Genomic DNA, 27,480 nt, shown 5'->3' on the forward strand with positions numbered 1-27,480 from the left:
TTGGTTCAACATCATGCTTGCACTCTCAGAAAACTATAACAGCCTGAAATCACCTGGAAATTAAAGAAGAGTATAAATCTCTCAAGATCTCAGCAGAATTTCTTTTGAGAATTAACAGGTTTAGGTGTTTTTGGAATGTTACAAATCAACGTTCCTAGAATGTTGAATTTGAAATCAAAATGAAGTTGAAAGAACGTTTGAGGAACATTATACCTTTTAAAACTCGTTCCTCTAACGTCAAGAAAACTGGACTTTTTTTTTTTTTTTTCAGAACCAACACTGAATATTTGGAGAACGTTCTTATAACAAAAGTCTGTTATCCAGTTAGCAGGAGACCTACACAATATAAAACTCAAAACTAAGTATTTTGAACACCATCTTTCAAGAGCAAGCGGTTTGTGAATCCTGCACTGAACTCAGTGAAATAAAGGGAACACAGCAAACGTTTAGGATTATACTGCTGTGAAATCATGGTAAAGATTAACTTTAACCACTGATTCTTCACACGCTCGTCCTTGGGCAGTGAAAAAAAACTGGCTTTACCTTCACATTATAGAGCACAGCGTCTCCTGGACATGATGCTATGATAGGGGCCCTTTAAGGAAACGGGACATTTTTATATGATTGGTGTAGTACAAATCAGCATTCCATGTTGAGTTAATACAAATTAAGGTGAAAGAGCATTTCAGGAACATCATACTAACCTTGAAATACTGGACATTGTAATGTTGCCATAACCACAACTGAATGTTTGAAAATGTTCTAATAACAAACAATTGTTAGCTGGGTGTCCGGTGTTGTTCTGCAGTAGGTGTGTTTTTCATGCCTGTATTCAGTGTGTAAAACTGGTTTGTCAGCATCACCTCATGCAGTTCATACAAAATCAGGCTCCTCCTCTAACAGGTAAAAGAGGAACAGGTAACTCACTGCTGAGAAGCAGTTCGCCACAAAACAACCAAAGGTAAAAGTAAAAGCTCAATGCTATAGAGCTGAAGATCTTTGCCCGAACCCGACGGGACCCGACGGGTTTGGTCGGGTTCGGTCTTAATTTCTATTATTTTACACGGGCTCGGGCCGGGCTCGGGCTCGCGCTTCGGGTTGCGTGGTAAATGAGCGGTCAGGTGATGTGTTTAGATTAGCGTGAAAATGGATCTTGAGGAGGTGAAATGGAGGCTGGTCTCTGGAGGACTTATTTTATTTCTTTGTTCCAACTTCCAAGTGGCCTCTAGCCTCCGTTAGTCATGAATAAATGATGTTAAAAAATGTATAAATTACTCCTTTTTTTTACGAAAGACAAAGCTGTGTGCGTGCGGCGCAGTCTCTTTTTTCCTTTCTCTCCCTTTTCCGCCGAGTGGTGCGTGTGCCGGCTCGCGGTGTGAAGCGCGTGTCCGCGCTATTCTCCGACACTCTTATCACTGCTGATAGACGGCCTTTTGGACAGTCGGGCTGTAAACGGGTTCGGGCTTTTAAAAAGCTGTCAATCAAAATGTACTTGTCGGGCTCGGGCCAAACTCTGTCGGGCTCGGGCCTTTTCGGGCCGAACTTTTAAGGCCCGATTACAGCTCTACAATGCTACACCTGCTCTGGGTTTTTCTGGCAAAATCTTTGATATATTTTATTTAAAGAGTGTTTTAATATTTTGTTCTGTATTTGCTTTCTAAGAACCATTACTGAACAGTGTGATCTGTCTGGAGTCACATTCAGCAAACATGGCGGATGGATCTTCCTCACTTCCAGGTATGAAACAACTTCAGCGACTGTGAATGACGGTATTCTGTATTTGTATCAATATCAAATATCAATATCAAACTCAAAAATCAAAGTTTTTAAAAATAAAAATAAATAGAACTTGGAATCATATAATTTTGTTTAAATCTGTATCAGATCTGCGGGTTTAAAATGTGAATCTGTAAAAGTGCAGTGCCGACAGCTTTGACAATTATAATGGAGCATTCAAGCAGCATCCCCAACTGTTTATCCAAATAATAAGCCGTATATCACAAAGGAGATAAAAGACTGTATCAATCGGAAAAAACAAGCCTTTCGAGAACATGATCGAGTGGGTATGAGATTGATCCAGAAGGAATTGAATTGTCTGCTAAGAAATGCTAGGAAAAGACAGAAAGAGATTTTATACACATTTCCCCTTTGGGGACAATAAAGGGTATTTCATTCATTCATTCATTCAAATAAAGCGAACAGCATAATTAATCTTTTTTTTTATTTTTTATCTATTAAGCACAAATAAAAGCCTGACAGCATTAAATGTTCAGTTTTCTGATAATATAATTCACATATTAAAGTGTGGTAATAAATTAAATGTAACAATTGTATTAATATTAAATGTAAAAATACCAACAGAATTGCTTGATGCACGTAAGTGGTGTTCTAATTATTTTATGGTTTCTATGCCGTTTATATGGCAGAATATATGATCATGTAACATAGGCTATAGGCTTGTTTGTATATAAAAAAAAATGTTAGTAAAAAAACCTGTAGAGTAGTAGTCTGGGTTTAAACATTCCAATGTAAAGTGAAGCAGCACGTGACTTGAAAGAAAGTGAGGCTTAATTTTTCATTGATCACGTGTTTCTCTGAAAACAATACGCGCTCCGGCACGGAGCTTCCAAAGAAATTGCACTGCGTACTCGATACATGCTTAGAAGCTTCAGTGTCATATGTAACATCACCACTGTCCGAAGGAGGATTTCACCACATTAGTGGAGTGAGTGCTGGTGAACAACAACTCACCATCCACCATCGGCCCCACGGGGAATGACTTCGCCACCAGCCCCACTCCACTGACAGAGACCAACCTACCACCACCAGCGAACGACGTGAAGGAGATGTTGCCTAAACCCTACAACCACCAGCGAATGACGTGACGGAGATGTTGCCTACACCCACCGCAGACAGTGGAGACCAGCCACCTGCGATTAAAGCGGGGCTCAGTAACTTCGGGATTTCTTCGCTGTATTCACGCTTTTTGCTCGCAGGTTTCTCTCTAGAGCTCCCCCCACAGCTTCGGAATAGATATTTGACAACACTGTTGTAAAAACTCGTAGGCGATTCTCGGACACCAGAGACTAGTAGATCAACGACATCAAAGCAGATGGGACATTCTTTAAAACTACTTCTTCATTCGGGTTCGAACAGCGTGAGGGAGCGCAATAATGACAGCATTTTAGCTGATTTCTTTTGGCCGTAAAGCAATTGTTTACATCGCGAGACCTGATATCACACGAGACTTCCTGACGCGGCGGCCGGCGGCCCGCCGGCTCAAAGTTGCAAGTGCGTATTTTCCGCTCACGAGCACCAGGGGGGTGCGAAACGACCACCATTCAACCCGAAATAAGTAATGTAACCATTCCAATGACTCCGAAGCTGTTCAGTTAAGGTAAAAAAGTTACTCAGTTCACCTTTAAGGACGGAGTGTTTCCTCGCCACAGAGCCCGGACCACCGACGGGGTCTGACCAGGTGTGCGAGCCAGCAACACCTTACATCACTGAGGGAGTGTTTGAGGAGCTTGAGGGTTGGGAGGAGAGCTGTGGGCGGGGCATTGGACATTCAACGGCACTGGGTATAACCTCTCCACAAAAGTCAATGAGACTTTTTTTTTACAGAAAGAAAGAGTAATAAGAACACAAACTACAACTGACTTCAGCCACAGCCTTAGATGAAATCAACTGAAGATAAAAGACATTAAATCTGTGAAGATCTCTGCAGTGGAGGATTAAACAACTCCACAAACAGCATTACCAGCTTCACTTATTACTAACCAGACTGACTTTATTCCTGGCATACGTCTATCGTCTAAAGAAGTTCTTATTGAGAATTAACAGAGGTTTAGATGTTGATGTTTTGCTGAAAATGTTTAGTTTGTAGTCACCATCATGGTAATCAGCGTTTACTTAAGTTGGGCTCTTGACCCTTAACTTTTGTTAAGTTGATTCTTTTCAGCAATTGTATATTTTTTCTGAAAACTTTTCTGCATTGATAAAGCAGATCAACATGTAATTTTAAATGCACTAATGACTGCAATGAAGTGGTTTAAACTAGTGCAAATGAAGCTTTAGGTGAAGCACTGAACTACTTAGAAGAATTGTTTTGAAAATGGGTTCATTACTCTAAGCTTCAGTAACAGCGACCTCACCTGGAGAAGTGCCAAGACTGCATCTAAATTATCCTGGCTAGATAGTGGACAGGAGGCTTTAAGACAAGTGAAATAAATCTAGTGCACGCTCCTACACACATTTTTTCCACACTTTTTAGACTGAGTCTGTTTCTTTTTTTACTTACAACCTCTCCACATTTAGAGAAAATTTGTTCAGATGTTTTTATACAGACTTGAGACAGCTATTATATAGGCTACTGATAGTTAAAGTTCTATAAATCTACTTTTAGCCTAATACTTAATAATAACATTTAACAGCTAGCGTACATACCTTATCAGGAGCAATCAGAATAAATTTTTCCCACGTCAGAACGACCTCTCTTCCTAGATGCTTCCATAGTAATGAAAATAAATCGATACGAACAAACTAATGCTTGCCACTGTAGACCCAGCAAACACATTTACGTAGCAACGTCTGTGGCACGTTACATTTCTGCTATGGCAACGGTGCTGTCTACGTGCTCGCAACATTGTAACAACGTAGAATTGTAAGATGTGACAGGGCTGTAGCAACGTTGTAGCAACTGAGAGGTGACGTTCTGACAATTAATTGTTTTATGCTAGATATAGATATAGATATCCCCCATTTAGCATGTTATGTTTTGTGGTTAATTTTTAATTAGCCATATGTTAGATAATTATATATTTTTTAAATATAGTTTATTATTATTGTTTATGGGCCTAACAGTAAATTCATTATAATCAACACCTGCAAGTGTACACTTTGAAGAGTAAAAATGACGGTTCTCCCCATATGTCAAATATATCACCAATGAGGCTTATCATATGTTACCAATATTAAACATTGTTTAATATAATCGCTGTTCATATTTTTATTCAAAGTTCAGAATCAAGATAAAGTTATTACCGGTAACTCTTATGTTTCTTATGATAAATAATATAATGCAGCTAAATTAATTATTTTACCTTGAATGTCATTGCTCTAATTTATTTTTTATATTTTGATATTTCATATTTTGTTCAAATGTTTAATACAGAGGTCTTCAATCCTGCTCCTGGAGGGCCACTGTCCTGCAGAGTTTGGTTCCAACCTGCTTCAGCACACCTGCCTTTGAAAATTCAAGCGATTCTGAAGAGCTTGATGAGCTGATTCAGGTGTGTTTGATTAGGGTTGGAACTAAACTTTGCAGGACAGTGGCCCTCCAGGAGCAGGATTGAAGACCTCTGGTTTAAAGCTGCACTATGCAAGAATTGTACCTTAATATAACAGCTTCAAAGTAATTTCGGTGGTAAACAAACTCCTAGTAGGGCGAATAATCCTGGTAGTAAAGCTCGGGGGGGACGCCTCTGGAAAAACCAGCAATGCAAGTTTGAGAGAGGCGCCCCCGACAAATCTCGCGAGAACACGACTTGCTTTACGGTGTCGTGCCGAAAAGTGATGGTCCGCCGAAAATTGATTGCCGTCCGCGGGAGCGCGCGCAGCGTGTTAAAGCTGTATCGCCCAGTCTCTTTACCACTACAGCTGCTTTTATGTGGATCAAACAGACATGACTTGCAAATAAACATCAGCTTATGTCCGTGGTAATAGTGATTGAAGCCTAAAAGTGACTGAAGCCTCTACTTATTGATTGAAAGGTTTTTCTGCCCTGAAATTAGTTGATTATATTCATGAGGGTTATATTTGACTGATTATAACTCAACTAGTACTTTTTACATCTTAAAATAACTTTAGATGGCCAATACAACCATTATAATGCAGTATTTCACCTGCCAAAAAGTGATTGAAGCCTCTACTTATTGATTGTAAGGTTATTTCTGCCCTGAAATTAGTTGATTATATTCATGAGGGTTATATTTGACAGATTATAACTCAACTAGTACTTTTTACCTCTTAAAATACCTTTAAATGACCAATAACCCATAAAATGCAGTATTCTAAAAGTTTATTATTATTGTTATTATTAGCTTATACACATACTTAGTGTGTGTGTGTGTGTGTGCGTGCGCATATGCTATATGCTATATATATATATATATATATATATATATATATATATATATATATATATACATATATATATATATACATATATGGGTAATTCTTCAACTATGGTACTCTTTGAGCTAGACAGTTTCAGAAAATAAAAACATTTCTACAAACAGTTTTTTAGTATCAGTTGGTTTCTCAAAATTCCCTTAAGTTGGCTGTGATGATTTGTATTGAATAATACATATATATTGCCATTTTTATCTGACAGTCCAAGAAAACCGTCATTTCCATCACATAGCAAAACATGTGTTTTGAAGAGAAAATAATTAAATATCTTCTGTTATAAATATATTTGATTAAATAGCACACACATCTCTGATCAAATTTGTAATTTATTTATTTTTCAGAAATGTAACTGTAAAGATTTTACAATGTTTACACTAAAAAACACCTAAAACTAGATCACTGGAACATTTCATTTACTTATCATAGCTCAAAATCATGTATTTCTCAAAGTGTATACACATATCTTACCCATAACTGCACAATTATCAACACCACTGAATATAGTTGTTTTGATTGTATGTTTTTTATATGTTTTACTTTAAAATATGTGTTGTGGTGGAAATGACATGGCGTGGCGGAAAAGACAGTGTGTGGCGGAAATGACATAGATAGGCAACTTCCAATTAAAAACTATTTTTCTACTGCTCTATGTGGTGACCCAGAGCAAATCAATAAGCAACAGCATTAGTGAACAAAAACATATCAATATTTTTAAATGAAAAACAATCCAAAAAATGAAAAAAACATGAATATGTGTTAAAAATCAGCAAATCATTTCTTCACTGCTTTCTACATGCTGAACTAGGACTGTGTTTTTTTTACACATTTTTCAAAGAGATTTTCAGATGTCCACTTGAGCTGACAGCATGCGTTTATAGTTTAAACTGAAGAGATACTGTATTAAACATACCGTAATACAATAATCAAACAGATAAAGTATATGTATTTAACAAACTAATCAATAAAATTATATCAAATCATGTGAAAACTATAAAATATATACAAAAAATATATAAATGTGAAATATTGCAAAGGCAATTGAACTTCATAGTTGTACTTCGCGTGTCTTTTATATCAGAACATGAAGACGTGATTCCATCTGAATTTTCTACAGCCTGTCAAAGTACAACTGTGGAAACCACTCAGATGCTCCCTCCAGTGCACCAGAGTATGGAGATTTACCCTTATTAGCTGAGAATTCTGATTATGTTCAAGACGGACACATTTCTAGCTCTCCTCTGAGAAAACCTAGCGATACGTTTTTTTCAATCTCATCTGAAATGATCAGTGTTGGGGGTAACGCATTACAAGTAACATGCATAACGCATTCAGATTACTTTTTTGATGTTACAAGTAAAGTAATGTGTTACAAGTAACATGCATTACCTAATCAGATTATTTTTTGATCTAACAAGTAATTAACTACAAGTAATGTGCCTCACCTAATCAATTACTTTTTGATGTTACGAGTAAAGAAACGCATTACAAGTAACGTGCATTATGTAATCACATTACTTTTTTGATGTCAATGAAAATTACATTCTAATAATACAAAAACATTTATTTACAGTCAAAAAAGTCACTGCAAATTAAGTATTTTCAAAAACAATATTCACAGTATAAGTATGAACTGTAGCTGAAATATAGCCATTGATGCATGAGGTCCACTACAGTGGACAGATGATTAATCTGATTTTTCTAAAATCTAAAATCAAAACTTGGAAAATGTAACTGTGATAGGACTCATTAGATATTGCTTGATGCTGCAATATATTTTTTTTACCTACAAGAGTCTCCTAGAAGGAATGGGTGGATATTCCAGAGCATCTTGGCATTTCTGACTGACCATTGGTCATCTTGGCTTGGAGGGGGAAAAAATCAAAACACAACGGCTTGCCACTTGGTTGCAATGTATAGGATGATGCACCAGGGTCCAATGAAGAGGCTGATGTGCAACTAAGCCATCAAAACCCATGCAAATAGTATTATAAATAGTATTATAGCCCAAATAATTTGCTGTTTAGCACGAACAATGTCATTTCCACCACAACCTGTCTTTACCACCACAATGAACACCGTGGTGGAAATGACTGTGGTGGAAATGACATTTCCCCCTTTTCTCTCTAAAATATCATGCTATGTTAGCCTGCTAATATTAGTTTTAGAGTTAGCATTAAATATACACAAATTACACATTATTAAATTAAATTTATCCAGTTATTTGTACGTCCATGTGAAATATGAGCCGTTTGGAAATGATGACTAATAAACATACTCTCATACCCCTTTTCCACCAAGGCAGAGCTGGTGCTGGTTCGGAGCCAGAGCCTAGTTTCAAATCGGTTCTTTGTTTTTCCACCGCCAAAGCACCAGCTCCGAACCAGTAAAACTGGTTCTTAAGTAGCACCAATCATTGCAGGGTCTAGAACGGAGCCAAGAAAGAACCGCTTGCGTCAGAGGCTGGGGGCGGGGTTACCGTGGCCAACAAGACTGAAGAGAAACTTGTGACCGCCATTTTTAAATAGCAGCTAGTCGAGCTAATAGCGGCTCGATTATAATATCCGTCTATGTAAGTTACGGCGAGCTGCACGAACGCGTTGGATTCGCCGTGTTTGGATGCCGATTTATTTTTGCAAACCCATGAGCATCCATAGTAACGCAACGTCTATTATTGTTGATGCCTTGTTTGAGATGCATCGGAGCAGCGTGGACCGATCAGAGCTGCGGGAGTGTTTGGAGATCATACGACTCCTTGTGCTTTTTGATCGCTTTCGCAGTGCTTTGATTTCATGTACTGATCGTTCTGCGAGAAGCCGATGCATCTCGAACAAGTCTGGTGTGTTTGTGTTTGGCGCTGCCGGACTAGCGTTGCTGGGCAACATAATACGTATGCAGTGACGTAAGATATAGCTCTGTTGTGGCTCTCTGGCCGGTGGAAACGCAAACCGGTTCGTCAGTCGAACCAACTCCGAACTGGCAATAGCTCTAGCTCTGAACCAGCACCCGGTTCTTGTTGGTGGAAAAGGGGTATCAGTTCTCTTACGAGAGGTCTCTCGTACTGCGTAAGATATCTTACGCTAGGGGAAAATCCTTTTTCCGCGAGATATTGAAGCCAAAAATTATCCTTAATTTTGTAATAATGCAAAACGCGTTGCGGCAGCATGCAGACATAGGCGAGGCAGCTCGTGCGCCTATTGGCTGCTCTGCGGCAACTGCAGCAGCCTATCGAGCGAGGCCTGGCGTGACGCCAGACCCAATCAGGGCACTTCGCGCCCGCTGCGTCACGTTCCGCCGAAATGGGCGTGGTCTAGGCCTATAAATACCGCCCGCAGGCAGCTATTATCTGATTTTTCATCCTTCAAGCGAAGCACACGCATCGCTGGAGCTGGAGAAGAAGCCGCGCCGTCTGAGAGAGAGCACCTTCAGCGGGACGAGTCACTGAAGTCGCTGGCCGCGCCGCCTTCCTTGCCTTCCTGCTGCGCTATCCGGCGTTATATCCTTTCTCTGCTACTGTGTTTATGTATGTGTGTGTGTGCTCGCCGCCGCGACACACACTCTCATTGCACTAAAAGAGCTGGGCGTCTTTTTCAAGACGCCCCCTTTTTTCCTGATCACGCAGCTCTCGCGCTCGCTGACGGCGACTGCCCTCACTGCGAGCTAGTTACTGCCTATGGTGACTCTGAGGACTCACCTGGCATCCTTCTCCGAGACTGCTCCTCCGGCCCCCCCCCCCAACTCGCAAAGCTTGCCGGTTCGCCCGCTTGCCTTGCCTGCTTGGGGGACGATACCTGTTCTCCCTCTGTTCGAGCCGCGCAAACCGCGCCGCTCACAGGGGATGTCAGGAGCGGACGGTCACGGGGCTAGCTTTCTCTCTCCCTCTGTTCAAGCCGCGCAAACTGCGCCGCTCACAAGGGGGGCTGGAAGCGGACGGTCGGGGTTAGTTTTCTTTATGTTATAAGAAAGCTACCCTGCCTCTGCGCCCCATTCATGCGTCACTCACCGGCGAAAGGAGAAAGGAGTGTTTCTAGTCCCTCCGAGGACCCAGTGTATTCTGCAGTAAACAAGTCGGCGACGCAGCACGCTTGCCTGCACACAAACGCCGCTTTTACGGCTACCCAGATAAATCCCATAAGTGTGAATTTTCTGGTGTCCCGGCCACGGCCGATGGTGTTTTATGTGTAGAAAGAATGCCCACTGCCCAGTGCCCATCTCTACACACAAGCACAGCCCGTCACACAGGGCTCGCGCACATGAATCGACTCAGATCGATTGCGCTTCAAACATGGTGAATGTGCCCACTACCCAGTGCCCACTAACACCACATTATGCATGTCTCACGGTTTCTGTAAAAACGAAACCAACGTGCATTCGCTTCACTCAAGCGAACGATGCTTTCGGTGTGATAAATGTGCCCGCTGTCCCGCGCCCACATCCACACATAGACATGACAGTTCCTACGGGAACCGCCCAGCCCTCCCCCTCGCGGTTGACCACCGCAGAGGAGTCGAGCGCGGGCAATCTGCCCGCTGTTATCAGCGCGCCCCATGCCTCAAATGTCACGAGCGCGACGCTTGTGTTACAGCACGCCGAAGCTTCTCCATCGCTGAGCGAGCGGAGCGCGCTTCGTATTCAACCCCTAGCTATTCATGCAGACGCATGGGCAAAGCTGCGGGGTTTCGAAGTGGGTGCTGGACATTATAAAAAGAGGCTATTCGCTACAGTTTCGCCGACGCCCTCGCCGCTATGCGGCGCGTCAAGACCACGGTAAAAACAGAAGTAGCACATTTACTTCGAGCCGAAGTGGCGAAACTATTGAACAAAGGGGCCATAGAGCCTCTCTCTCTCAAGTTCAGAGCGAAGGAGGGCTATACAGCAGATACTTCCTGGTACCGAAAAAAGACGGGGGTCTCAGACCCATACTAGATCTGAGGCAACTGAACAGAGTGCTTGTGAAGCGACAGTTCAGGATGCTCACGACCAGACAAATCCTTGTGCAGATTCGCCAAGGAGATTGGTTTGTGTCAATAGATCTGAAAGACGCGTATTTTCAAATACAGATAGCGTCACGTCACAGGCGATATTTGAGATTCGCCTTCGAGGGCCAGGCATATCAGTACACAGTCCTGCCGTTCGGTTTGTCCCTGGCACCCCGTACGTTTACGAAGTGCAGGGATGCGGCACTCGCACCCCTCAGAATGAGAGGCATGCGAGTACTGAACTATTTGGACGATTGGCTGATTCTAGCGCAATCTCGCTCAGTGCTCATAGAACACACGACCGTTTTACTCGATCACCTCGAGAATTTGGGTCTCAGTGTCAATTGGGCGAAGAGCTCTCTGTCACCCAGTCAGAAGATATCTTTCCTGGGCACAGAATTGGACTCGCTGTCCATGATAGCGCGACTATCACCACAGCGCGCGGTAGACATTCAACGCACAGCGAACTCGTTCCGCTGCAGCGCGTCTGTCCCGCTCAAGAAATTTTCAGAAGATGCTGGGTCTCATGGCCTCAGCATCATCAGTGCTCCAGCAGGGCCTGCTCCGCATGCGCCCGCTGCAGTTTTGGCTGAAAGCGCGAGTCCCACGCCGAGCGTGGGCATCCGGTTTGCTTCGCCTCAGGGTCAATCAGAAGTGCGTCACAGCTCTGAAACCTTGGAGAGCGAACGACTGGTACCAGTCAGGTGTAAGCCTGGGGACTTCCTCGAGGGTGAAAGTGGTGTCCACGGACGCGTCCACCTCGGGATGGGGAGCGCTGCTCGAGGGCAGACCGTTCTTCGGCCAGTGGTCGGAACGGGAGAAGCTCCTGCACATAAACTGCCTCGAAATGCTGGCAGTAAACAACGCGCTGACGCGTTTTTGTCCCCAAATAAAAGGACGCCACGTCCTGGTCCGTTCGGACAACATGTCTGTGGTGTCCTATATAAATCACCAGGGCGGCCTCAGGTCCAAGAACCTGTACAGGCTAGCAGAACGCCTCCTGGTATGGGCTCAGCGCAACCTGCGCTCGCTCAGAGCAGCGCACGTGCCAGGGCTCCTGAATATAGGACCAGACAGACTGTCCAGGAACAATGTTCCGGCAGGCGAATGGTCTCTACACCCACAGACAGTCCAACTGCTGTGGAAGAAATTCGGCAGAGCGGAAGTAGACCTGTTTGCGTCTCAAGAAAACGCTCACTGTCCGGAATTTTTCTCCAAGAGCAGGGACGCGCTGGCCCATGTGTGGCCCCGCCGCCCGCTGGGACCTTTCTACGGTTCTGGAAGCCATGAAAGGTGCGCCATTCGAGCCTTTACAGTCAATTGATTTGAAACATCTGTCTTTCAAGACTGTGTTTCTGATGGCTCTCGCTTCAGTGAAGCGCATAGGGGACTTACACGCGCTCTCTGTGAGCGCGACGTGCATGGAGTTTGGGCCTAATGACTCGAAAGTTATACTCAAACCTAAGCACGGTTATGTTCCAAAATCCCTCAACACACCGTTTAGGGCGCAGGTTATCTCCCTGTCAGCCTACCGGTCCCTGATGAGGAAAGAGACGCGGGCCTCCTTTGCCCAGTCAGGGCATTACGAGCTTATGTGTCTAATATTTTATGTTTTAATAATGTGAGATTTTTTACACAGGAAAAAAGAACCTACAAGGTTGAATATCTTAATATATATTTTCTTAAATAATTATAATACATTTAAAAAAAATTTTTTTTGTAATTTATAGGCCTAGGGATGAAACGAGAGTTAAATTCAACAAGAAAAAGAGGAAAACATAAAGCAGTAAGCCACTTTTGCTTGTGGATGAAAATGTTTGGATATAAAATAAAGAAATTAACAACATATTCAAGAGATGACAATTTTGGGATTTCGTATTAAAAAATAAATAATATCGTTAAGGATAAAACGGGTGTATAATGGGTGTATTGGCCATCTAAAGTACTAGGGGAGTTATAATCAGTCAAATATAACCCTCATGAATATAATCAACTAATTTCAGTGCAGAAATAACCTTTCAATCAATAAGTAGAGGCTTCAATCACTTTTTGGCAGGTGAAATGTCGCATTATAATGGTTGTATTGGCCATCTAAAGGTATTTTAAGAGGTAAAAAGTACTAGTTGAGTTATAATCTGTCAAATATAATTCTTCTAAAGGAAATCAAATAATTTCAGGGCAGAAATAACCTTTCAATGAATAAGTAGAGGCTTCAATCACTTTTTGGCAGGTGAAATGTCGCATTATAATGGTTGTATTGGCCATCTAAAGTTATTTTAAGAGGTAAAAAGTACTAGTTGAGTTATAATCAGTCAAATATAACCCTCATGAATATAATCAACTAATTTCAGGGCAGAAATAACCTTTCAATGAATAAGTAGAGGCTTCAATCACTTTTTGGCAAGTGAAATGTCGCATTATAATGGTTGTATTGGCCATCTAAAGTTATTTTAAGAGGTAAAAAGTACTAGTTGAGTTATAATCTGTCAAATATAATTCTTCTAAAGGAAATCAACTAATTTCAGGGCAGAAATAACCTTTCAATGAATAAGTAGAGGATTCAATCACTTTTTGGCAGGTGAAATGTCGCATTATAATGGTTGTATTGGCCATCTAAAGTTATTTTAAGAGGTAAAAAGTACTAGTTGAGTTATAATCTGTCAAATATAATTCTTCTAAAGGAAATCAACTAATTTCAGGGCAGAAATAACCTTTCAATGAATAAGTAGAGGCTTCGATCACTTTTTGGCAGGTGAAATGTCGCATTATAATGGTTGTATTGGCCATCTAAAGGTATTTTAAGAGGTAAAAAGTACTAGTTGAGTTATAATCTGTCAAATATAATTCTTCTAAAGGAAATCAACTAATTTCAGGGCAGAAATAACCTTTCAATGAATAAGTAGAGGCTTCAATCACTTTTTGGCAGGTGAAATACTGCATTATGGTTGTATTGGCCATCTAAAGTTATTTTAAGAGGTAAAAAGTACTAGTTGAGTTATAATCTGTCAAATATAACCCTCATGAATATAATCAACTAATTTCAGGGCAGAAATAACCTTTCAGTCAGTAAGTAGAGGCTTCAATCACTTTTTGGCAGGTGAAATACTGCATTATAATGGTTGTATTGGCCATCTAAAGGTATTTTAAGAGGTAAAAAGTACTAGTTGAGTTATAATCTGTCAAATATAACCCTCATGAATATAATCAACTAATTTCAGGGCAGAAATAACCTTTCAATGAATAAGTAGAGGCTTCAATCACTTTTTGGCAAGTGAAATGTCGCATTATAATGGTTGTATTGGCCATCTAAAGTTATTTTAAGAGGTAAAAAGTACTAGTTGAGTTATAATCTGTCAAATATAATTCTTCTAAAGGAAATCAACTAATTTCAGGGCAGAAATAACCTTTCAATGAATAAGTAGAGGCTTCAATCACTTTATGGCAGGTGAAATGTCGCATTATAATGGTTGTATTGGCCATCTAAAGGTATTTTAAGAGGTAAAAAGTACTAGTTGAGTTATAATCTGTCAAATATAATTCTTCTAAAGGAAATCAACTAATTTCAGGGCAGAAATAACCTTTCAATGAATAAGTAGAGGCTTCAATCACTTTTTGGCAGGTGAAATACTGCATTATAATGGTTGTATTGGCCATCTAAAGGTATTTTAAGAGGTAAAAAGTACTAGTTGAGTTATAATCTGTCAAATATAACCCTCATGAATATAATCAACTAATTTCAGGGCAGAAATAACCTTTCAGTCAGTAAGTAGAGGCTTCAATCACTTTTTGGCAGATGAAATGTCGCATTATAATGGTTGTATTGGCCATGTAAAGTTATTTTAAGAGGTAAAAAGTACTAGTTGAGTTATAATCTGTCAAATATAATTCTTCTAAAGGAAATCAACTAATTTCAGGGCAGAAATAACCTTCCAATCAATAGAGGCTTCAATCACTTTTTGGCAGGTGAAATACTGCATTATAATGGTTGTATTGGCCATCTAAAGTTATTTTAAGAGGTAAAAAGTACTAGTTGAGTTATAATCTGTCAAATATAACCCTCATGAATATAATCAACTAATTTCAGGGCAGAAATAACCTTTCAATGAATAAGTAGAGGCTTCAGTCACTTTTAGGCTTCAATCACTATTACCACGGACATAAGCTGATGTTTATTTGCAAGTCATGTCTGTTTGATCCACATAAAAGCAGCTGTAGTCGTAAAGAGACTGGGCGATACAGCTTTAACACGCTGCGCGCGCTCCCGCGGACGGCAATCAATTTTCGGCGGACCATCACTTTTCGGCACGACAACGGCAACGATGTCACACAAATCAACAACAACATGAAGCACGAAGACACTTGCGCGCATTTCAGACGTGATTCTTGGAAGACTCGATGATGGAAAAAAACAAAGAAAGCGCAGTTGGAAGAGTGTAGGAAAAGGAAGAGAGAATCTGACTGTGTGAGGAACCGGACAAGAGTCCCATAGTCCCACTCGGTCAGGCTTTCACTCGTTGGCGCGAGCTAAAAAGCAGCACTGGATGCAACAGCGATGCTGACCTGGCGATCTTGTTGATGGACTAGTAAGTAAATCTCTTTTTTGGAAACGACGCTGTTGAAGTTGATTCCTGCGATTATCATGAGAACAGTTGTCAATATCTCACACAATTATCAGGACATAAATAAGCCTAGAGGTTGTAAATAGTGTAAACGAACACAATTTACAAACTATCACAAACAGGACAAGCGGTCAGTGGACGCGGCGAGAGCGCGCAAGTGATTTTTCTAAATACACCAGTTCTGCTGTTATTCAGTGTTTCATTTGACTCAAGGTAAGCCTATCTTCGATTCTCTGCTTATTTTTAATTTTTACCTTCTCACAAATCCGTATTTTATCTAGACGCGTTATAACTTAGCCGCGAGTGAAAATTATTATTGCAGTTTAATTGCACTGAAATATTGCCTGCTAGCAGCTAGTTTCGATTTGGGCCATTTTCGCTGTATTTGCTTAATTGCTCGCTGAGACAGCAACTGTATAAAGATATAAATACTAGGAGATTCAGATCACAAACAGGACAAGCGGTCAGTTAGTGGACGCGGCGAGAGCGCGCAAGTGGTTTTTCTAAATACACCAGTTCTGCTGTTATTCAGTGTTCTTTTTGACTCAAGGTAATTAGCCTATCTTGGATTCTATGCTTATTTTTCATTTTCTTTCAGTCTTCAACTCTCTACCCCCAGCTGAAAACCCATCTCTTCCGTGAGCACTTATGAGGAAAAAACAATATTACGTGACAGTTCTCCATTATGGACGCGAGCGCTCTGAAAGCGCATAAGACTTTCAAACTTTCACAGAGACCTCAAAACAGAAAGCACAAAGCCTTTCTTTAAAACGAATTTCGTTTTGTATTAATTGTATCCTAATTTTAATAAATTAACCAATTTCCTGGATTTACATAAAAAGTAAATATTGGCTAGCAATCACTGAACTATAGAGATCATCATGAACCGAACCGTAGCCTCGCCTCACAGGCCTAAAAAATGTGAAATATATTTACAGAAAGCTGATTCTAAACAAAACCATCCAAAACAAAATAAAACTATGTAGCCTATTAAATGTGCATTTCTCCGGTGCGTTCACTAGCCTACTGCGAAGATCGCGAGTCAATAGCCTATCGTCAACTTCATCTTTGCAGCCGACACAGAAATTAATAAACAACTAAAATGTCTTATTTCAATATTATACATATTCATAATTATTACTTTTGCTGGTTCTCTGAGGCAGCTTTTTATGTTTATTGCGTTTTGGAAAAGACCTCTTCACATACAAACACGTTTCACCAAGGCACAGCGGCCCTTCAGCACATAAGAAAAAAAACACGGACTTACTAATTATGAAACTTTGATGTGGTTGAACAGGTGAAACAATCACAAATTCCTCTGCAACTCAAACCTTCTCAGTATGAGTTATGAAGGAAGAGAACAGCATTACAGTTTTCAGCGCGTCCTCCTCTGATTGCTGTGTTGTGACTGAATTTACGACAGTGCAAGTATTCCACAGCGACTCTAGGGGTCGTTGTTTGACAAAAACACAATTCCTGCATAGTGCAGCTTTAATATATCTGCTGTTCATATGTGCATTTATTAGTGTGTTATATGATTAGAATGTTGTCCCGGTTATAAAATAAAGCACAGCATTTATATTTGAGAGTGTTTCTCCCTTTTCGGGAAAAGTATAGAAAAAGTATCGAAATCGCAATTCTTGACTTGGTATCGGTATCGAAACAATAATTTTGGTATCATGACAACACAACGAAATTAATCCACAACACAACGAAATTAATCCACAACACAACGGAAATGAGCCACAACACAACGAAATAATGCCGCAACACAACGGGAATGCTTCCGACCACTAGAGGGCTCTCGGAGCGCGGTAAAGTTAGTTTTCCTTGTCATTGTTGTATAGAGTCAGCAGTCTTAATAAATATATACCATGATTAGTTTTAACAGTATGTAGCTAACCTTTGTATATCAACATTTATTAATTCAAAATCACCTATGTGCATTATAGCTGCATATTTATACTCTAGACTAGAATGCTTTGACGCACTACCACAGCACATGATCCCTAAGGGAACATGGTTAATATATAATTTGATAAATAAAAATAAATAAAAACCATTTGGTGAATTGCAGAATTACAGGAAGATATTGGCACAATTTCACCTGTAATAAGTCAGTCTGGTCACTAGGAACCTACCACAAGTTTTGGGACATAAAAAACCTTTAGTAGGCAGTAGGCCTAATGTTTTTATAAAAAATAAATAAATAAATAAATAAAAACTGTGTACTGTGCATACAAGTCAGTCTGGTTAATAGGAACTACAAACTTTGAAACACGATCAAAGAAAAAAAAAACGTTTATTAGAAATTTCCTAAAAAAATAATTGTTTATTGTAAATACATGTAGTATAAAAAGTCAGTCAGTCTACTGTCCAATACATTCAAACTTTGGATTTTGAACATGTCTGTTTTTAAATGTCAAAAATAATTTGAATTGATACAAATTATACAGTTTAAAAACTTGGAGGAATTGGCAGACGTTCCCTTAGGGATACGGAAGAAGAACTTTGTCACGCTTCGAGAGCCCTCTAGTGGTCGGGAGCATTTCCGTTGTGTTGCGGCTTTATTTTGTTGTGTTGTACATTTTCCGTTGTGTTGTACATTTTCCATTGTGTTGTGGCTCATTCCAGTTGTGTTGTGGATAAATTTGGCACCGTAAAAATGTATTCTGAAAAAAATCTGCAATTGCTGGAAACAGCAAAAGTCAATGTTCAAGAGCCCAACTAAAGCAAACGAAAACAAAACATTTTCAACCAGACATCAACATCTAAACCTCTGTTAATTCTTAATAAGGACTGCTGTAGACATCTGACAGAAAGAAAGAAACAAAAAGAAATGACTGATTTATATATATATATATATATATATATATATATTCCCAGAACCAACACTGAATATTTGGAAAACGTTCTTATAACAAAAATCTGTTAGCTGCACTAATAACCCTTGCTGTAAAAAAGGAGAAATTCTGACAGTAGCATACCATTTTCCATTAAAACAGTAATATACCATATAAAACAATGCATTCTGGGTAATATTTGTCATTTTCAAAAAAGTAGTCTACAGGAATATACTGTGAATTAACTTCGCTCAAAGTCGACACTCAGAGGCTGTGTTCCAAATCACACCCTATACCCTCATTCACTATTCCCTACATTAGTTCAATAATATAGTCCACTTGACAGAGTGAATGAAAAGAAGTGAGTGAATTGAGACACTGATGAACACCTGATAAGCAGAATCACTGAAGGACAGAGAAACAAGAACAGTAAAAAAGAGAAACACAAGAACTACAACTGACTTCCAGCCACACTGAGTGTGAAACCAGTTTACAAACCAGATTAACCTTATTTCTTTCATACATGTACAAACGTACTTATTTAGAATTAACAAATATCTAGGCCCAGAGCACCGATGGTGTGAGGATCCTCTTGGAATTGCTCCATTTATTATTAGTTGTTGATGTTTTATTGAAAATAATAAAGTTTGTAGTCACCATTGTGGTGATCAGTGTTTACTTTAGTTGGGCTCTTGACCCTTGACTTTATAATGTTAGTTTCTCTCTGGCTGCTGTAACTGAGTTTATAAAGCACATTTGTTATGACAAGAAACCATGCCATTATCATTCTGTACATGTCTAATACTCTGATCTCCTCCATTGTATAAGCTTTGATTTTATGGGTAATTAATATTTATTAATTATAGCAAGAATATACAGCATGAGATCCAGCAATGTTTCTGTAATCAGTTATTCTGAGGGATATTGAAATCATATAGTGCATTAAAACATTTTGAATGTTTGACTCAGACACACACAGACATCAACCACCAGCATATTAATCTCAACAATGGTTACAATCATTTAATTCATTTTCATTTCATTCTTTTAGCACAATTTAATGCAACATGGTTTACTCAAAGTGCTTTACAATAAAGAACAGTCAATACATAAAAAACAAACAAAACATAGAACCACATAAAAGAGACACAGATGCACTTTACACCCTTCATGTGTGTTCTCACAAAGCGTTTAACAGATGTGATATTAGCCTAAATTTGAACATAATTAGGCTGGTCTAATTAAGACGGGGAGATTGTTCCAGAGTTTTGGACCCACTTGTGAGAAAGCTCTATCGCCCTTATGTTTATATTTTGATGCTGATTATCTGATCTCAAGGATCTGGGGGGAGTATATATTGATAACAACTTTGACATGTACAAAGGTGCCTGAATGTGAAGCATCTTAAAAAAAAGTATAAGAATCTTATACATAATTCTATACCGTACAGGCAACCATTACAGTGAGATTAAAAGCGGCGTAACAGAGTATATTAAATAATGTTTTTGGAAGACTTGATCATTCAATCAAAAATTTAAAACACACAGCTTACACTGCAGCATGCCACCATTGTTGAGATTCATGTGCTGATTTTTTGACATCTGTGTGTTTCTACAATACAGTGTAGCTCTGTTTTTTTATGTGCATAATGTGTTAAAAAAAAACAAAAAAAAACATCATTGTAACTGCTTGCTGATGGCTCTTCATTTAGTATCACTCGTTGCCTTCTATTTCAGCCCAATTTAGCAATTGTTAATGATTTTTATGTTGGTAAGCAATTTTTTATTCATTGTTTTCATAAAAGCCTTTTTTATGCATTTTTTCATTATTAAAAAAAACAACAACACAGTTAGCCTACTATTATTTAACATTTTAATAAAACTTTAATTGAACAATTGAACACAGAAGCACAGCAAATAAATAAATGCAAAAGTCTTAACATTATGTGACGGGGCAATAGAGGTGTTTTGTTACTGATCTTGACTACGCCACTCCAATTTTGTTTGGGTAGGAGTCCCCAAGTCAATAGAGGGATTTCCCGCTAGGCTATCCAATTAAATGAATAAACTTAAGGCAAGACTGCTATAAAGATTAATACATCACTTTTATTCAATACATGGATTCTGGTCTCATTCGATTTCTTTCACAAGCTAGCCACATTTAGTAATACAGGGTGGCAGTAGAAGAGACTATGTGGGGTAACAATACTTCAAAAAGAAAATATACACAACAAATGAATAAATACAATACACAACCCAAAAAGAAATTACAAACTTTCTACACCACACACTGCGTGCACAAATACACACCAAACTTCCCACAACACACGGGTGTATAAATCAAAATGAGTATCTTCCCCCACTAGTTACTCTGTTGGGAGCTGTTGGAAATGACCTAGCTTGGAGTTCACAAAATAAACCATAAAGAAAATACAACGGATTAATTTTTGGGCCAACAAACAAACAAATAAACAAAATAAACCGATTACAATACCATAATCCTATTAAGAAACTGAAAAATAAAGGTAGGGAAAAACAGTGGTCATTTGCACTGGATGGATCGAATTCTTATTTCAGAAGACACTGGAAGTACAACAGTCGTTAATGTCCACTGCTCATCTCGTTCAGCATAGCCAATGTGAGGGCCTTTAAGGAAACTTCTGTGCAGTGTACTGCAATGGTAACCCAGTGTCCACAACTCATCCAGTCAAACCTTCTCACCATTAAGGTATTTAGACCACATGTCTAAACAAAACAACAGAGCTTGTTCTTCCAGCGACCGACCATGCCAAACAATTCAAGCACTGCAGCCATTCCACCCAAAAGGAAGTGACATATTTAAAGGGAAATTACACCCTCTACTGATACCCTCAGTAGCGCCCTCTACTGACCTGGCTACAATTAGCATTTAAATCTGGCTCCCCCGCCTTTCTCTGTCGCTCTGTTTACCTGGCCTGTACCACTACACTCGCTATCTTCGGAGCGTGTCCCCCCCTTTCCTTCTTTCACATAATGATATGATCCTAGTCTGTCCTCCCATGTGATTGGCCGCGTGTTGTGCCCATTCAAATAAAGTCCCGCCCCAAATAAAGATAGTCTATAATACATACAAGAGAGTCGCTCGAATGGCGGAAGCCATGTTGCGCCTCCATCTTGAAAATACATTACCCAAAGAGAGACATATCTGGAAATTCAAGCTTCGCCTTTCACGTTTTTACACTAAGTGGCACCGTGACGAATGCAAGAGGGAGATTACTTGCGACTGCCAGCAGATTTGGAATAATACGACCACTGTAGGAGTTAAAACACCCTCAGAATGGGAGGGGCTAGAAAGTAATTTTCAGTTGCTAGTCAGATATAATTTCACTGCTAGATGGGAGAAAATCCTAAACAGTGTAGCTTAAAAAAATTACACTTTCAAATAAAGGTAATTAAAGTGACATTCTCTTTCACAGAGCCTGATGAACAACATGATGTAATGGATCTGAGGATTGTGGTGCTGGGAGTCTCTGGCACTGGAAAGAGTCCAACAGCAAATGCAATACTGGGTCAAGAGGCATTTAAAGAAAGCAGAACCAGAGAGAGTGAGATACAGAGAGGAAGAGTAGAAGACAGAAACATCTCCATCATCGACACTCCAGGATTCTTCAACCCTCAACTGACTGATGAAGAGCTGCAGAAGCAGATGATGAAGAGCCTGGATCTCTCCGCTCCTGGTCCTCACACATTCCTGCTCATCGTAAACCTGGAGACTTGCATAGAGGAGCAGAGGAACGTTGTGGAGCAAATCCAGGAGACCTTTGGGGCTCAAGCTATGAGGTTCACTATGGTGCTGTTTATTGGAAGAGAAAAAATATCCAAAAACGAATGGGTTCAAATCATTGAGAGTGAAAATATTAAAGAGCTGCTGAACTACTTTGAGGGAAGATATCACGTGATAAACAGCAAAAGTGAATGTGATCCCTACCAGATCACAATGCTCTTAAAGAGGATTGATGAAATGGTGAAGAACAATGGAGGACAGAACTACAGCCATAAGATCTACCTGAAGGATTCTGCAGACCAGGGAGATCTGAAAGGACTGATAAAGAAGATTGCTAAAGAAAGTTTGCATTTAAAATTGGGTAAATATTTAGCCATTTGTGGTTATTTTAATTCTAAGAGATTTTCATGTAAAAAGGTAAATGATATTTATGTATGTATGTATGTATGTATTTTGAGGCAAAGAACCACCAACATCTGGCCATGAATTATTCTGGTGTCATGTACCATCATGTAAATCACACTTTTAAAATTAGCTGACCTCGTACAACATATCCAGGTTTTTCAAAACAATTGCAACCCTGGTTCTTTGATGAGAAAATAATTGGTAAGGGGGTAAATTAAAATATTGTTAATTAACTTATTTTATATACTAGTTCTGTCTTATCTTTAGTCATTTAAGTCATCTTGAGTAAAGGGCCCCTATTGAGCAAAGACAAAATGCTAAGTTATTATAATTTTTAAAGTGTAAATACCATTTTAAATTCCTCTCTCTTTAACAGATCTGAGGATTGTGCTGTTGGGTAAAACTGGATCAGGAAAGAGTTCAACAGGAAACACCATCATCGGCGACTTTGTGTTTAAGCAAATTGTTTCCGCTGAGTCTATGACTAAACACTGTGAAAGACGTGTGACTGCAGTGGAGGAGAATAAAACCATCTCAGTGATCGACACTCCAGGACTTTATGATACGTCAGTGAGTGAAGAAGAACTGAAGAAAGAGATTCTGAAGTGCATCTACATGTCTGCTCCTGGTCCTCATGTGTTTCTGCTGGTCATCAGACTGGGTGTGAAATTCACAGAAGAAGAGAAGAAAACAGTGACATGGATCCAGAAAAACTTTGGAGAAGAAGCTTCTCATCACACTATCATTCTGTTCACTCACACTGATCATCTGAAGGGGCTTTCATTAGATGAATATATCAGTAAAAGTAATGATCTCAAGGCTCTTGTTGACGAGTGCGGTGGCAGATTTCACTCATTCAACAATGAAGACACGAGTAATCGCTCTCAGGTCACAGAACTGCTGAAGAAGATTTATGAAATGGTGAGGATCAACAGAGGACAGCACTACACTAATTACATATTTAAAGAGGCCCAGAGAAAGATTGAACAAGAGGCTTTTAAACAAAAACTGAGAGACTTTGGGCAAAAAGCACTAACAGTGGTAGGAGCAGGGACATTAGTAGTAGGAACACTAGCAGTAGGAGGAGCAGCAATAGCAAAAGGAAAATTAGGGCCATAGTTAATCTGATTGAACAACAAAGGCCAAATCGTCATATACTCATTTCTAATTTGGTTCTCTAAAAGATTTGGAGTTTTTAGAGATTGCCATGTTCAGTATATACTGTACTGTATGTATATTGATTATTTAATCTGTTGTATTGTGATTGTAAAAACCTGGAAATATATCTCTCATTTTCTTCCTAAACAAAAGTGCTATTTTACAGACAAAGTAATTTCTATATAAACACATTTAATACATTTACTTTTTTTTATACAACAGTTCTTTCTGGTTCTCAAATCTTGGCTGAGAGCCTTTTCCAGCTGTGCGATATTCACCCAGTAACAGCACTATAACCATTGATAAGTTGGGGAGATTTAATAAACAACAATATTATTGATCTCCTGCATTGACACTATAATATGAGAACTGAACTGAGCTGGACGATGACATCACGGTTTTCTCCAGAGCGGCTATATACAGTGTATATATATATATATATATATATATATATATATATATATATATAAATGAATTAAATTAATATCTTTTAAAAAAAAAAAAAAAACATTGCTGAAACTTACTTAAGCTGGACATTGATGCTATTTTCTTCTAGAAAGAAACTTTGTTGCATTATTTTCCTGTTATCTCTGTAAAACTGCTTTGAAACAAACTGTAAAAAGTGCTATATAAATAAAGGTGATTTGACTTGACGTTTCACTGTTTGTATCATTCCACTTGCTGTGACTGTCATGGCGGTCGAGCAAATCCATCTTTTTTTTTTATTTTTTTTTTTAATAATACTGTTGTTGTGTCACAAAATGTAGTCAAGAGTTTTTAGGCAAGAATGTAGATATAAGATATAATCATAGTGCCTATTTCACAAACTGCTGAGACGCTTTCTCAGATGTGAGCTCCAGGCCGTTCGTTTACCGCTCATGTACTCCCAGAGAACAGCGTCATCTCGGCCAGTCCTTTGGGGATCTGCCACTGGCTCTCATGTGGACAGTGGTCAAACAGGCGATCTTTGGTATTATTCATGTATTACTTGTTCCTGAGCCTATCGATTTTGGTTAAGGGGAAAATTAAGTTTATTACCTCTATATTTAGGCTATATTTCACTTAAATCCTGAACTCAAGTGGTGCTTGTATGTTTGACTGAATTGTTTGCTTGTTTATTAGGGCCTGAGCACTGATGGTGAGAGGACTGTTGGATCTGCTCCGCTTATTATTAGGGCCCAAACACCTATTGTTTTCCTTAGGATTATTTGTTATTTTTATTATTTATTAGGACCCAAGCCCTGAAAGGGTCCAGAAAATGAGCGCCATTTCAGGGCCGTTTGCTTGAATTGTGAGTTCAATAGCCTTTTATTCTCTTAATGGAAAACATAACAAAACAGTACAATGGCAGATTCGCTTAAATAGAGCTTTTGCACAACATATTCCGTCATCACCTTTCCAGTCAGCTCTTCACTGATTAATGAATGATTAATTATTGAATGATTAATGAAATTTGACTCCTGTTGCTGATCTTTGCTGCGACTCTCATTCAGCTCACGACTTATTCAGGTTTTAATTGTAGTGTTCATTCTCTAACTGAACAAAAAAAGAAATGTACACACACAAATCAAATCGACGGTGGGGGGCAATGATATATTTAAATCTGCATATTGTAAAATCTGCAGGGCACCCCCTATACGCTAACGCTGATTTCACGCAGCCGTTATTTTGAAATCGAAAGCGAGGCTGTCGCCTCGAGTCGTGAATGCGATGGCGTATTGTTGTGTTTAATAATGATGTGTCAATTCTAAAACTGTACATACATTTCTTTCATACTTTAGACTATATACAGTGAAATTCATTTATAAATAAAACAATTTTTTTTAGATATAATTCATAAAGTAAAAAAAAGAAGCAGGAATGAACTATATACATATCCTATATTGGATATTAACATCCAATAGTGTAAATCGCGGCGGCAGCAGCTTCAGGTTGGTAGTCCAAGGCATTGTTGTTTATCTTAACTTCCGGGGTTCTTCCTACCGGAGCCTCACTTTCAATTTCAAAATGGCGGCTGCATGAAATCAGCGTATACTCCAGAACAATCAGGACTCGTGAAACGTGAACCTCAGAGTGAACCAGGCTTGTATGCACAGAGTTATCAAGGCTATGAGGAACAGCTGATGACACTCATGGTTGATTAGTCTGGGCAGTGGATTATGGGTAATGTAGTCCGAGATGTGTGGCAATGGTCTGGGGTGGAGTGCCCTCTGGTGGCTATCAAGGGCACTCCAGCTGTTAATCGTGACACAAACAAACGTCTTCACAGGTTTAGTGGAAGAGTCATGCTTTCTGAAATGGAAAGAGAAAGACCAGGAAAACCCCTTCTTCAACTTCCACAGCTCAAACGGATGATGACAGAGAACTGGCCAAAGGGCCTTTAAGTGTTTCACTTCCAAATGAAGGACGAGTTGAACATTTTTCTTAATGAGTTTTTGAACAAAAGGAGTCTGGGAATTAAAGCTGCCGTCGGCAAAATTTTTTTAATCATATTCAGTGAAATCGACACTATAATCCGACAGAACAACATAAATAAGGTGTTTTTAGAAAAAAACCCGAGCTTCTAACTCCACCTGGAGCGTGTTATTTGTTTTGCAAAAAATCCACCGCTCCCGGATCATCGGGTCCAATCAGCGCAGGGGGGTGTGAGATCTGACTGTCAATCACAGGTCGTGCACACGCCACAGATTCCCTCTCCCTCGCGCAGACGCGCACACGACACACCTGAAGTTCGCCTGAAGATTGTACGAAGCGTGATGGCGGAGAGAAAATCTACTAACAAGCTTCCAATTCCTCGGTTATTGCTATCTATGGATAGATTAGCCAGGGCAGCCTACCTCCGAGTCCATGGTGTTGATCGATGCTGAAGAGACGGACACATTCACAGAAAAGCAGGTACACACGCACTGACTAGCACAACCTCGATGGGAGGTGCTCGTTGGTAGTGGGGGAGGGGCATGAGAGTTGTAAACATTAAATATTTTGGCTAAGTCGACCCAATCTGCCAGACTTGCCGACTGCAGCTTTAATTGCATGTTTATGGAGATTTGATTTATTTTAGATTCAGTTTATCATCAAGTGTGTGTGTGTGTGTGTGTGTGTGTGTGTGTGTGTGTGTGTGTGTGTTTATATGATTAAGCTGTCATTAAAGGGGTTGTAAAACACGATTTCACTTTTCTAACTTTAGTTATTGTGTAATGTTGCTGTTTGAGCTTAAACAACATCTGCAAAGTTACAACGTTCAAAGTTTAAAGCAAAGGGAGATATTTCCTTTTAAAGAAATCAATTTCTAAGAACTACAGAAACGGCTGATAGGGACTACATGACATTCCTGTGGGCTTGCTGACATCACTAAACCCAACATTTACATAAACCCCTCCTCTGGGAACACAGTACATAATGGGGGCGAGGCCATTTTATGTTGCTTTGGAAAAGAGTTTTTGTGGTAGTGGAGTGTTGTTGCCGCTATGCCGTGGAAACGCTTTTATTTTCACCCAGATTGCAGGTCCACTTTGTTCAGTCTTC

At 39.5% G+C, this 27,480-nt stretch overlaps 1 protein-coding gene across 3 annotated transcripts in view; it reads left to right on the forward strand.

Moving 5' to 3' along the window:
- LOC309500584 (GTPase IMAP family member 8-like) overlaps positions 1-24,379 on the forward strand; it is a 69,318-nt gene extending 44,939 nt beyond the window's left edge. Inside the window, exons 1-4 of one of the 3 annotated variants that reach the window (XM_082172222.1) lie at positions 940-961; positions 1,663-1,737; positions 22,085-22,753; positions 23,174-24,379. In XM_082172222.1, coding sequence (XP_082028348.1) covers positions 1,710-1,737; positions 22,085-22,753; positions 23,174-23,916 — 1,440 coding nt within the window. In that variant the 5' untranslated portion in view covers positions 940-961; positions 1,663-1,709 and the 3' untranslated portion in view covers positions 23,917-24,379. Of the gene's footprint in view, positions 1-939; positions 962-1,662; positions 1,738-15,510; positions 15,752-22,084; positions 22,754-23,173 lie in introns of those variants that run through there. The other 2 variants (XM_082172224.1, XM_082172223.1) reach the window with 2 other exon arrangements.
- The last annotated feature ends 3,101 nt before the right edge of the window (positions 24,380-27,480 follow it).

Source organism: Leuciscus leuciscus (genome assembly GCF_965113295.1).
Source record: "Leuciscus leuciscus genome assembly, chromosome: 1".
Taxonomy (NCBI): domain Eukaryota; kingdom Metazoa; phylum Chordata; class Actinopteri; order Cypriniformes; family Leuciscidae; genus Leuciscus; species Leuciscus leuciscus.